This window comes from Electrona antarctica (genome assembly GCF_951216825.1).
Source record: "Electrona antarctica genome assembly, chromosome: 22".
Classification (NCBI taxonomy): domain Eukaryota; kingdom Metazoa; phylum Chordata; class Actinopteri; order Myctophiformes; family Myctophidae; genus Electrona; species Electrona antarctica.
In genome coordinates this window covers 16,798,613-16,812,827 of record NC_136805.1, presented here as the reverse complement: position 1 = coordinate 16,812,827, position 14,215 = coordinate 16,798,613, and the positions used below count along the sequence as shown (strand labels likewise).

The 14,215-nt window shown below is 40.6% G+C and overlaps 1 protein-coding gene and 1 long non-coding RNA gene across 2 annotated transcripts; both read left to right on the top strand.

Moving 5' to 3' along the window:
* Positions 1–1,236: 1,236 nt before the first annotated feature.
* LOC306915421 lies at positions 1,237–7,567 on the top strand. Its single transcript, XR_013788815.1, has 2 exons — positions 1,237–1,568; positions 5,042–7,567. It is a non-coding gene; the product is annotated as an uncharacterized lncRNA (long non-coding RNA).
* A 1,760-nt stretch (positions 7,568–9,327) lies between these two features.
* LOC306915014 (uncharacterized protein) lies at positions 9,328–14,037 on the top strand (the record flags this gene model as incomplete). The annotated part of the gene is made up of 5 exons (XM_079492260.1): positions 9,328–9,548; positions 10,062–10,247; positions 12,095–12,277; positions 12,749–12,857; positions 13,917–14,037. The coding sequence occupies exons 1-5, from the start codon at positions 9,422–9,424 to the stop codon at positions 14,035–14,037; spliced, it is 726 nt and encodes a 241-aa protein (XP_079348386.1). The 5' UTR covers positions 9,328–9,421.
* Between the last annotated feature and the right edge of the window lie 178 nt (positions 14,038–14,215).

The window sequence follows — 14,215 nt, the reverse complement described above, 5'->3', positions numbered from 1 at the left end:
AACCATCCTGCCGATCCTGGTCATGTGAATTCACATTCTCATTCACACGATCTGGATGGTTTACCAGGCTATTGTTTTGCCTTTGGGACCACTTCATATAGTTTATGAAACATGATTGGTTAGAGCTCCTAAAGAGAATTAACTAACCATTCATAGGAAAGGGTGTTAGGGGAGAAAATATTTCTTACAATTACATGTAATAAAAATATATTTTTAAAGAGCAAGACTTGATAATTTGTCTGATGAACTTAAAGTTATAGAATTGGTGAAAAAATATATTTGAGAAGCTTGGCTCAAAGTTATATGCAATGATTCCAGTACGATCCAATTGTTCGATGAATTGATTACATAGACCCCCAATGGAAACAAGCCAATACCTTGTATTTGACTGTACCAGTGGTGTAATGTAACATTTACAAGTACATTTACTTAAGTACTGTAGGCTACTTAAGTACAATTTTGAAGTAATTGTACTTAATACTTGAGTATTTCCAATTTGATTTATTTATACTTCTACTCTACTACATCTCGGATCCAAATATTGTACTTTTACTCTACTACAATTACTGTATTTGACAACTTTAGTTACTTTGTAGATTCAGATTATTATTACAAAACGTACATTAACCACTACAGCCCTTGAGCTCACAGCTTCTGGATCAGCTAGTTTCAAAAGATGTTGACATTTGAAAACTTGAAATTGGACAGTCTGCATAATGAGTACTTTTACTGTGGTACATTTTGAATTCCGGACTTTTACTGGGATACCAATTTGATCTAATCAGTAGCCTATAGAGAACTCATTCAGAATACAGATTAAACAAGAGTATTAATTGTGATGACACAAAGAAATCAGCAGGACAATTTGGAACTGGAACACTATACATTTTAAACTGGGCTTTTGTCACCTACGTGAAATAGCATGGTTACTATTAGAACATAGTGATTTTATTTAACCTTTACCCAAAAACGTTTTGTTAAGTTTTAACACAAACATATCACTAATACCCTACCGTAAAATGTATGAATAATATGCTGCATATGCTGACTGAGAGGGGAGAAGTCAAGTCTATTGCAGGGAGTGACACTAGAGATTGAGCACAACGATTCTGTGACTGTTTCACAAAGATTCTGTTTGTGTTCTTTTTCCCCGTTTCCTAAATCGTGCAATTCCCAAAAATGAAACACAGGGGGCAGCATCATGGCGGGGCAGCATCCATCTAGTCTGCCGTAAATCCAAAGAACAAAAACAAAGATTTGCTGCTACCGGAAGCGGAAATTTGAGTTGTGTTTTTTTGCACGACGTCCACTGACTCTCCGTCTCTGGATTCTCGTCTCAAATTATATCGCTCTTAACTTCATGATGGATAAACTTGAACTGCTAAACTCTTTGGTAAACGAACGGCTTTCTATAGTTGCCAGAGAGATCAATGGAATCGCCGCGAGAATCATCTGGGAGGTTGAACACCAGTACAAGACAGACATGTCTCGTTTGCAGAAGGAAAACGAGCGCCAACGCAAGCTACTGGATGCCATTTTGAAGCCAGACGTTCGTTTACAAAGATCAGGTTGGTACTAGTCATAGGTACTAGTAGAGACGAGACATATCGCTTATATTGTTGACGCCATAATGTGTACATATCATTATGTCTCAAGATATGCCTGTAATTCGGTGCCTCTCATGAGAACACTGGGCACCATTTATTTAGAAAAAAATGCATTTATTTTACAAATAAGGCGCTATATATTTTATTATTATTATTATTATTTTGAATTACGGTCCAATATTTCTACAATTGCTACAAACCCTGTGATATCCTTAGAGTATAAGGTGATACCCACAGCCAGCCAAATGGTAATTTTAGGGATCAACTAGCTCTGGTCCATAGCTCTAGTCTAATGCGTTGCATTTAGAGCTAATGCAACGCATTAGAGCTATGGACCAGAGCTAGGGATCAACTAGCGATTGTGGTCCAGAGCGTTTAGAGACTAGCGAGCACGTTTCTAACGTTCTGTTAGGCGGTCAGTCAAGCGTTGCTGCCTGTTGAGCACGGACTGAAACTTCCACTACCGTGCGAGGTCTCCAACTGTAGTACAAATAAAGACATATTTTATATTATTAAATCATCAAAACAAAGGCTGTGTAATGTTATTGAAAGACTATTCTTCATGGTGCACTGGGAAGCGTATCAGGATTCAGGACTCATTCTAGCCGCAATTTGCAACTCTAGATTTTTTTATAATGGGATGAATCTAGAGTTGCAATACCCTCCATTGACTCCCCACTCATCATTTTGCGTTTGCGATCTGCTTGTCTTAAACAACGTTAAACTCACCAACATTGCAGCTGTAGTCCAAGCTTGAATTATTCTCTTTCAATCTGCAAAGCTTGTTTTTCATAAAAATCCCCCGTAGACATGTTATGAGCTACTTTCTGTCAAGAAGAAGAAATGTTGGAGTTTGGAAGCGCTCGTTTGTATTAAGGGGTCGCGCTGCTGCCTCCTGCATTATGTGCAAATGCGAAACAGATGCATGCAGGGACGTTCAGTGACTTACGACGAGCGCTTCCAAACTCCAGCACTTAGAAAAAGAATCACTTGCACAGAATTTCTTGACAGAAAGTAGCTCATAACATGTCTACGGGGGATTTTTATGAAAAACAGGCTTTGCAGATTGAAAGAGAATAATTCAAGCTTGGACTACAGCTGCAATGTTGGTGAGTTTAACGTAGTTTAAGACAAGCAGATCGCAAACGCAAAATGATGAGTGGGGAGTCAATGGAGGGTATTGCAACTCTAGATTCATCCCATTATAAAAAAATCTAGAGTTGCAAATTGCGGCTAGACTCATTCTACGTGTATAACACACTTTTTGCTTTTGGGCCAGAAACTAATATATATCCGCCCTCTAGCTCTGGCCCATAGCTCTATGAAGGCATGAGCTATCCGCCCTCTACAGATCTGGTCAATATAAATTACCATTGAACCAGATCTGTAGATTTAGTAATACCCCTCTAGTCCAGACCCATGGTTCCCAAACCTTTTAGCCCAAGACCCAAAAGCGAAATGTGATGTTTGCCCAAACTAGTGGAAAATAGCAGATCTACAAGCTCACAACAGCGTTTCACGGTGTGTGAGGTTGTAGATCTGCTACTTGATAAAACAGAGTACATCAATGGCATCAGTAGATGACATGGCAGCCATGACACCTTCAAGCAACTTGGGATTCTACATTTTATTTGGAAATCAATGGTCCCGGTGTCTGGAGGTAGAGTGAGAGGCACCGACATGAAGTTTTCACAGTCTGTGTCAGTGATCATGGTTGGTCCACTGTGTTTTAACAAGTCCAGAGACAACACAGCCATCTACCAGGAGACATTAGAGCACTTTGTGTTTCTGTATGTTGACTAGCCGCAATTTGCAACGCTAGATTTTTTTTACGACGACACTAAGACGAAGGAATAAAGAAAAAAAACGTGGGTCCTTGTTGAACTCCTACTTGGAGTCATTAGCCACATTTGGAACATCTCCATCCGCCATGCAGCTCTCTACATAGCAGAGGGAGAGGTTCCATATGGGGCCATAGTAACGTCAGCCTCCACATGTTTCGCATGCCGTGGTGATATACGAAAAATTATCACCACAAATGCTAATGTGGTTAGCCATAGCATTTTCAGTGCAAAAACTCCTAGTCCCGAAACTGCCCCAAATGAGATAAATGTAAGTCCCAAATTTATATTTTATAGGCCCCGGGATGCCGTTAATCTCGAGCCCTGACGCAGTGTCCACATCAGCCTCATGGTGGAGCTATCTTCTTCTTTCGTGTATCCTCCTCAAATGTCCAACTCAGTATCGAGTAGCCACGCCCTTGTCTCTGGTCCCACGTGGAAGAGGCCGGCCTCCGAAGGAGGTCTGTACAGGGGGCAGGTGTTAATTATGTGGTCGGCAGATTGCTCAGGCTCGCCGCACTCGCATCCTGCACTGTCCGCCAAGCCCCACCTCTTCATTGCTGATTTGAAGCAGCTGACTCCAGTGCGCAGGCGGTTCAGTAGGGTACACTGCCGGCGTGGTAGGTCCTCTCCTTCAACACCATCACCCGGGTCAAGGATGTAGTGGTGCATACGGGAGGGCCCAGCAGACTCCCACTCCTGCTTCCAAGATGCCGCCAGCCATGCACTGGTGGATGAGTCCACCGGGATGGAACGCAACATGTCTTGTGCCGCCTTGTTGTAAGGGTGGCGGGACTTGAGTCTGTTTGGAGGCTCCATTTCCACTGTGGTGTTGTGTAGGATGTGCCAGTCGTGTTTTTTGGCTTTCCTTGCTAGGTTGATGGTAGCAGCCTCTCGTCGGAGGCCGGCCGGGGCAATTCCTGCAAGAACTGGCAGGTAGGACACAGGAGCACTGTAAGGAGCTTACAGTGGAGCTATAACAGGTCGCAACACAGCCCTGTGTGGGCAACTTATCCTTATGGGGATCTGAACTCCGAGGAGCGCACCTTTCTAGTGTTTTATCATGCCCTGTTTTCTTACTTAATTGAGATGAACTGCTCTTCATATCAGTGAAGTTGTCATTATTTTAAATACACACTGTATTTCTATCTATTCTACATGAAGCAATGTTAAAGAAGAATTCCATGCTAGAAGGCTTTCTTACCTTTATTTGTACTTGTTATGTCCCCACCAAAGAGGTCCAGGTGTTATTTTGTGCAAAAGTGCATTATTGGCTATTTCCCCTAATATAAGCCCTCAATGGGGGTTGTGTTTTTGTGCTAATTCGCTTATTTCCATCAAAATAAGTAGTAAAGTGTGCCACTTGGGATACTATTTACATTTAAAGAGGATATATACAAAAAAAAAAATTTTGAGCGATGGTAATAAGCAAATTAGCACAACACCCCAATGCCCCATTCAATTAATTGAGGGCTTATATTAGGGGAAATAGCCAATAATGTGCTTTTGCACTGCGCTTTTGCAAATCACAATTGGATAATTGGATAATACTAGCTCTAGATGTTAATATACATTTCCCTTTACAACTTCTAGAACTCCTGGACCTCAGTGAGGAGGAGGTTTGCAGTGAGAAGAAAGAGGAGAATCGCTATCCCGACCAGGGGGACGTTGAGCTGCCACAGAACTGTAGGAGACAGGAGGACCTAGCGGAAGCCAACAGCTCCAAGGTGACATCAGTGCTCATGGAAAGTAAAGAAAATACCCCACCAATACAAGGGGACATATATTCTGATGTAGAGGACTGTGAAATACCAAGAGACACTACTACAACAGTGAAAGAAGAAACATCACATGTGAGGGTGTTGAAGAGTTGTCTAGAGCCCCAAAAAGACACTGGTACGCCATTGACCGTTCATTCTGATGGAGATGATGAGCACCTCTCCACACAGAGGGCTTCAAGTAAGAGCAGGGAACACCCATCTGGGAGAGTTTCACAGAAACGTAAAGTCACTCGTAAGGTTAAAGAACGTGGATCACCTTCGAAGAAGTTGAAGAGTTTTGAAGAGCCACCAAAATACACTGGCATGTCAGTGAAAGGTGAAAAGTCACCTGTGAATATTTCTCGAAGAAAGCCATGCAAGAAACGTAAATTATCAAATGGTTTTTCACCTCTGAGTTGTAAGGTGTGTAATAAATCTTTTATCAATGAGACAGATCTTATAAAGCATGTAGATGTCCATTTGAATGATTGTGGGTTGTGTGGACATCATTTAGAGCATGCAGAGAACTTTAAAGGTCACCTTCAAACGCACAAGACATGTGATGTTTGTGGCCAAAAATTTAAAAAGTTTACTACTATGGCAAAACATATGAAAATCCACACAGGGGGAAAATCTTTAACTTGTACAATTTGTTGTAAAACCTTTCGTGAGAAAAATCTACTGTGGTCACACAGCAGAACACATAAGACGGAAAGACCATACAGCTGCACAGTTTGTGTCAAAAGCTTTCGCCACAGTAGTACATTGGATAGACACGCCCTACTTCACACAGGGGAAAAACCATACAGCTGCAACGTTTGTGGGAGAAGATTTCGTCAAAAGAATCATGTGAGCATACACATGGCAACGCACACAGGCGAGAAACCATTCAAGTGTACTATTTGTGACAAAAGCTTTCGTCAAAAGGCAACAATGAAAAAACACGCGACAATGCACACAACGCTGAAACCTTACGAATGCTTAGTTTGTGGCAAAAAGCTTTCTCGGGAAGACAGCATGCGGAGACACAGGAAACTTCATGAAAGAGGAAACAAGTAGGGCAGGTGTATTGCTGATACTTATTGTGTCTACGGGGGGCTGATATCACTACCGTTAATTGCACCCTTAAACCACCAAATGTGTATGTATATTATAGAAAAGGGGATTTATCTCAAGATTTTTTCCCCCAGGTTGTGTTTTTGGTCAAAACAAGCTTTTTTCCACAAAGCTTTTCCAGCTTTTTTTAAACTCATGAACCAATGGTCGCGCTATCATGGTAATTACTTTTTCTCTCTGTGTGAAAAGAGACTGTGGGAGCCTCTGACTTCCACATGTAGCTTTGTTTACATCCTGGACACTTCGCGCATGCAGTGGCTCTTAAAAAAACGTAACCACTCTGAAAGCACTGGTGGATTAATTAAATAATACCCAGCACTCAAAGAGTTAGGTAATAGGTAAGCATAGGATTTTGTTTGATTAGGATTTTTGTTGTTGTGCATTTCTTTATTTTAAACTGGTGTTGGCTGTCAAGGTGCTCTGCCAGAAGAGGCTTTCCCTCCCCTGCTGCGCGGGGCTGCCTTCATTTTATAGGAGTTTGGCGTTGTCACATTCTAATACAGACCGAATACCCCATCTCAGCACTGGCCTCAGTGGCTTGCCTTGCTACTCATTAGACTCCCAGTCCCAACCCACACCTCCTTGGATCGAATCCCGCTCAATATTGTTTTGCCAATAAAGTATATTTTTAGACTGCGAGTCTGCAACGGAGGCATCTTTTAACGGAGGCGTGCCATCTCAAGCAAATTTGAGCCACTAGAGGCACAATTTACAATTACAATTTAGGCATTTAGCAGACGCTCTTAATCCAGAGCGATTTACATTAAGCAAGAACAAAAAAGCATGGGAATACATCACATATATAAAATGCATTTATCAAGAAACATGCGTAAGCTAAGAACGTAACTAGAACATATCTATATAATGACACTATACATATATAGGCACCACAGAGCAAGCTAAAGTGAGCGAGTAGTAACTTTGCTGTTGCAAACTTTGCTTGAGCTGACTCAGCGCCGTCCGAGTTGCAACCCGATTCAACTTCCAATTAAAGTGACTACTGGTTTGGGCTTCTGGATGCTGCAGGAGCGGGAGGGTATCAAAGTCTGTCATCTTATAAAATCATGTCTGAAACCGTATTTGTATATTTAGGCATTTGCCTCTTTCATCCACATTATTTTCCTTGCATTTTCATTTTCTATTTATTTTATGGAATTCTTTATTTTTCAATAATGTATCTTACGATTGAGGTGTAATTCCTGTTTTAGTTCACCATTTAATAAAATCCATAAGAGACCAAGTGCGACTGTGTTGTAATTCATACAATGCCGAATTAGACACGTCACACATACTGTAACGTTGAAGCCTGTTTCTGTTCATGTCGGCTAAATATAGTGCAAAAGATATGCAAGTTAAAATACATTTTGTATTGTGATAAAAGCTTTAATCACAGTGATGCTGTGGAGACATTTCATGAGAATTCATAAAGAGGGCAACCATACAACTTCACTGTTTGTCGGGGGAAAAAAGCTTTTGTCAGTGTTTCTGTTTGGAAGAAACGGGCCAGAATATAAATCCTAAATCCTATCTGTAATATATGTTTTAGATAGCCAAAACCATGTTTCTCCTAGTCATATCCAGAATGCAGTTATGATACACATGAATGGCAAAAGTGATGTAATTTCTCATAGGAAGAATGATCTTATGGATATCTGAAATGGTAATTTTGAATAGGAAGAATTTCATTTTGGATATCTTAAATGACAGTTGTGGAATGTGGATAGGATGAATGTCATTGTGGATATCTGAAATGTTAGTTTTGACTAGGAAGAACTGAATTAGAGATGGAATACATCCAGTCTAGCTATTAAATGTTAAAACGGCTTGCCATACTGTTATAAAGTCATAAGTAACAATTTGACTCCTTCAGTCTACACATAAATCTATACATACATGTCTTCAATACAGCATGAAAGGTGGGTACATTACTGGTCACACACATTTCACTTGCACTAGTAGTCACCCCTTGATGTCTGAGGTGGGTAGGTTTTTCAGTACCTTCATGATGCTCAGTGACATATAGAAGGTAGGTTTGTTTCCCTGCCCACATCCCTGTTTTCTTCTACAGGCAGGTGTTCGGGTGAATTTCACCTGTGTTTAGTGATGGTGTGATCCCATACACCCACAATGGACTTTTATTTTTCACTGGACCATTCTCACATGTCCCAGGGTGGACCAAAGGAGAAGTTTCCCAGCTTCTGTTTTGTATTTTTTGTAGGAATATTAAAAAAAGAATATGCACATTTTTCACAGAGTTTCCCCCCCTATGATAGGGCCCCCCATGATATCTATTTTTTTGTTGTTGTGAAAAGTCATGATGAAATATTAAAGAAGAGTACCTCAAGTTGCCATGTATTGCTGTACTTTGTGTGACAAAACATGTTTATAGTGTTCTAGGGTTAAAAAGTACTATTTTGACAATTTGACATAGTCTGTAGGCTACTGTTACTGTATGTGAAATTTTGTGCCAGCATGTGCAAGCATATACTGGCACTACACATCACCATCATTCTTCATCACAGAGATCATCCTTGATTATGTGACCCATGGTATTTAAGCTTTTTCACAGCCTCTTCAAATCACCTCCCAATGAAATGTGATATTAGAAACGGGCCAGAATATAAATCAAACCACCCTCCTATCTGTAATATATGTTTTAGATAGCCAAAACCATGTTTCTCCTAGTCATATCCAGAATGCACTTACATTTTATGTATTCCTATCTGGAAGGAATACATGAAATGTATGTAATATATCACAGGCATTCTAGGGCAAATACAGTAATGTTCATTAAAGTTGGGCAAAGTGTCAAATGTTATTAGTCTTCATTATTTTAATTCGCAAGACATTTTAAACTTGAACCCCGGAAGCATTTTCCTTGGCTGAAAAATATGAACTCTAGGATGGTGCACACTCTTGTACAGTAGGTGGCGGTATGATCTGCCATAAACCGAGAGAAGAATCATTAGCATTTCCCTTATCGTTCGGTGTTTAATCTGTTAGTTTACCTACTATCTGCTGATCATAATCATTTAACGTAGCTTGTTTAAAACACGATCTCAGAAATCAAAATTGATAAGCGCTACATTATGTAACAATGTCTACAATCAAAGCATTGAAGGCGCTCCTTGCTGAGCGATTAGCCGCCGCTGCAGAAGACATTCTGGGAGCAGTGGAGAGAATAATAACGTTAGCAGAGAAAAGGATGTTACACAACAATTCAGGTATGTGATTATGGTTATGTTATTTTTGGCGACTCTTGTCGAGCGACACCGTCGCACTACGAAGTATAAATTGTGCATAACAGCATGTTGCCACTTTGTTCTTGTAAACAAACAACACGTCACGTGACATTATTTTATCATTATTCATATATAAGTCACAACATGGAAGCAAGGAATCCTTTAGCCCTGAAACATGACTGTTGTAGACTGTCATGTTTCAGGGATAGGAATCCTCTAATTTAGCAGTAACTTGTTGGCCTCTGTTATTCAGAGCACAGAGCAGAAATGTTCTGTTCAATAACATTTCTTGTTGGACAGAAGGGGACCCCATTGCTTTCCCCAAGGTAATTTTTTCTGATGCAGAATGTGCATTTCAGATGTTAATGTGTTGGATCACCAGCAAGGCATAAAACAACTTACACACAATATCTTTTGGAATTGTTAACTGCCTTTTTCAAGGGATTTCATTGGCTGCTCTAATTCATCTCGTATTTTGTATATAATGTACTCCAGAGATGTCACCTAAGAAGCAGAAGACAGTTGTCCACAAGAGACTAACAATGGTTGCTGAAGAGATATTCAGGATCCTGGAAATGATGTTGGCTGAATGTGAGGCAGATGTGTCTCACTCACAACAGCGAGAGATAAACCACCAACGGAAACTGCTGGATCACAGACAAACACATTTACACAAAGCAGGTCTGTTAATTAATTAGCTCATTGAATAATCATTGATTGATTGATTGATTAATTTATTAACAGATTGGAGAATTACAGTACATTTCAAGCACAACGCAATATAAAACTGTTAACTGTGGACGATACCACCATTGCACTTGTTTACAATAGGGCCCACCATGTTCAATTCATCATAACAATTAGAGACATACAAATAGATTCTTCTATATACGTAGCTAAAAACAGGAAATCATCATAGAGGAGGTAAAAAGGGGGGAAAAAAACAATGAGGGGAAAAAGGGGTGGGTGGGGGATTCAGGTTTTACGGGGCCAGTTTCGAATTGCAGCCGTCATCATTATGAGTGGGTTCATTCATGGCCAAAACAATTCAATTTGATCTGGAGCTGTGCTTCTCAATAGAGGTGCTCCGATCAGGTTTTTTGGGACCAATCCCGATCACCTCTAGTTTTTCTCACGATCGGCCGATACCAATCCTGTGTGTAAGGGGGAAAATTTGAATATTTCCAAAATTATTATATGTCAAAACCCACATCAGAACGGTTCCTGTGTGTGTGGGGAGGAAGGGAAGATGTCACAAAGATGCAAAACAATATTTTACTATACAGGTATATCTGATTGACTTTTATAATATAAAAGACATATAGTATAAAAGTATTTATATTTAAAGTAGTATATTTATAGTATAAAAGATTGGTTTCTCCAGATCGGGTAAATTGCCGATCACTGATCGAGTGAAAATCGCCCGAACACAGATCGGTGACTGATCGATCGGAGCACCTCTACTACTCAACCTTTTTTGGGCCACTGCCCCCCTATTCAATATCCATGTCCCTTACCACACCCTCCACAGCCAAATAACATTTAATATAATAAGAGAAGGAAGCGCTGCATGGATCCAAGTGGCTTAATCTACAGGTCCTTTTTTAGTGGAATAAATACTAGGCATATATTTATCTATTTTATTTAACATCTAATTCAATACCAGATGACTGATTTTATATTACCGGTAATACTAAATAATAATACAATGGTAGCCTATATAGAGCGTCCCTACCCTGGACCAGGAAATGATTCTCCGTTCATTTTCCTCATAGACATTTCAGAAAGTATTTATTTAAAGACGTTTACGCCGCGGACAAAGCCAACTCGACAAATCATGACAACAAACACAATTTTTTGGGCCGAACAAATAATTATAAAGAAGAAAAAAACGGCAGGTTACAACACTTTTTTTGTTGTTTTTCTTCTTTGTAATTATTTGTTTGGTCCAAAATATTGTTTGTGTTGTCATGAGTTGTCACGACTCGGCTTTGTCCGCAGCGTAACCGTCTTTAAATAAATACTTTAAGAAATGTCTATGGGAAAAATGCATTGGGATTCATTTCCTGGTCCATGGTAGGGGGCGGGACTGCGACGCTCTATACTGGCCTATTTTAAGGTTATATACAATTGTACTTCTAGTCGCAAGCTTTTATAAATTATTTTATTTGTATTGTTTTTACTCTCTGAGAAGTAGGCTGATAATCATATTCCAATCCAACAGTCCACTTTAAACAAGTAGCTATTATGAATTGGAAAGTCAAACTGTAATTAGGTCTCATCACAAACAGAATAAAAAAAGGTTTTACACAGTTTTGAGTGTACGGAGGCTACCTTTAATTGTGCATTTAGTTTCCTTTTGACTACAGAAAGTCAAAAGTAAAATCACCCCCAACTTGGGTAACATCAAAATACTTGTGCAGTGCAGTCAGTTGAGTGAACTAATCCCATTGTAGGTCACTAAGGTGAATACATCAGGTACAGGAATTAATTTGGATGCTGAAATGTTTTTGGTCTCTCTTCTCCAGACAGAGTGGATCCCACAGGGTCTACCCCTGAAAAGGAGGTTACCCCAGAGAAGGAGCACAGCGAGGAGACGACATTCCCTAATCAGTATCAGGAAAACACGGATCCCCAACATGTTAAAGAGTTACCTAAGGAGTTACAAAAAGAGCATGAAAGAGAGGTCCTAGTGTTTTCAGAACAACCTGGTAATGATCAGGACCTTTCTTCAAACTGTTCTGAAGTCCTGGGAGAAAACGCGGACAGCGACAGTAAAGAGCAGCATGGGCATCCACAGTCTTTGAAATTAAAGAAAAGAAAGAGACAGAAAATAAGCCAGGGCACCGAGTGCTGTGAAATGTGCGGTAGGTCTTTCGGCAAAGGTCTTTTCATGCCGAATTCTCAAAAACATACGAGGCAACACGGTACCAACATTTCAAGTCAGAATTCAGGTAAAGGCCGTTGCAGAGTTTGCGGGAAGTCTTTCCGGTATAAACGCTCTTTTCTCAAGCATGTGCTGAAACATGAGCAGAACACTGACCTCTGCGGGGTCTGTGGGAAACATCTTGAGTCGGGTGAGAGCTTGAGGCTGCACTTGAAAACTCACAATGAGGAAAACAGCTGCAGGGATCCAGCCACTGCAGAAGATCAACAGTCAGATTATCCAAACTGTTCTGAAGCTGAATGTGAGGTTAGTGACAATGATGAGGAATCGGACTGGAAGGGAAGTGAGGAATCTCAGAGTGAAGGCGATGACAGTGATGAAGATGGACCAAAGGAACCGGCTCGGTTAGCAAAACTAAAGTCAATGAAGAGAGCACAAATATCCAACAAGGTAAAATCTAAGAACAAGGAAAGCAATGAGTCATCTCTCTTGAAATACAGTTGTAAAGTATGTGAAAAGTCTTTCTGCTATAGAGCCTCTTTTTTGAAGCACGTACAAGAAGAAGAGAAAGATGCCATTCTGTGTGGCATTTGTGGGAAACATTTTGAATCTGAAGAGAGTTTGAGACTTCACTTGCAAACCTACATTACAACAAATGATTGTGAATTGTGTGGAAAACACTTTGAGGGGCATAGACAGCTAGAAATGCACTTAAGGACCCACACAGGGGAAAAGCCCTATATTTGTTCTGTTTGCGGAAAGGCATTCGCTCAAAATGGAAATCTGATGGGACACATGAGAGTACACACAGGGGAGAAACCATATGTTTGCAGCATCTGTGGCCAGGGCTTCAGCTTTAAAGAATACATGATGGCTCATATGAGAATTCACACTGGAGAGAAACCATTTCTTTGCAGTGTATGCGGCAAAGGCTTCAGACAGCGAGGCACTCTGAAAACCCACACAATGATCCATACAGGACAGTCAACTCATAGCTGCAGTGTATGTGGGAAAACGTTCTACAAAAGCGGAGCTCTGAAAATCCATATGAGGACACATACGGGAGAGAAGCCATACTTGTGCAATGTTTGCGGCAAGAGATTCAGCGCAAGCGGCTCGTTGACAAAACACATGGGTGTTCATGAAGGGGAAAGAGCTCATGGCTGCACTGTGTGTTCGAAAACATTTGTACAGAAAGAGCATCTTAAAAGGCACGTTCAGATTCACAGGGGCGAAACCTCACAACTAACATGTCTGTAATGGTGGTAAGGGTGAAATATGGTTTTCTTACAAGGTTGTAAAGTCAACATAAGAAACTAGGACTAGCAAATTCTCAACATTACCTCTATATACTCATACTTTAATGCAGTGGTTGAATGTGAAAACTCCCTTCCTGTTTTTAAACTGCTACCCTTAGTGGCTGTGACAATGTCCTTGTTCACACTTTATTTTTTGCAAAACAGCGATCTTGACATCAGACATTATCAGGTTGATGTAACGGCCAAAACTAATCTGCTCCACCCTGTTCAAGAAGGCGCAGCAGCGTCTATATTTCCTAAGGAGACTGAGGAAGGCTCACCTTGATCACCGGATTTTGGTGAACTTTTACCGCTGCACCATTGAGAGCATTTTGACAAATTGCATCTCAGTGTGGTACAACAGCTGCACAGTGTCTGACCGGAAGGCCCTGCAACGGGTAGTAAAAACTGCCCAGTACATCATTGGCACCCAACTCCCGTCCATTGAGGATCTACAGCGCCAA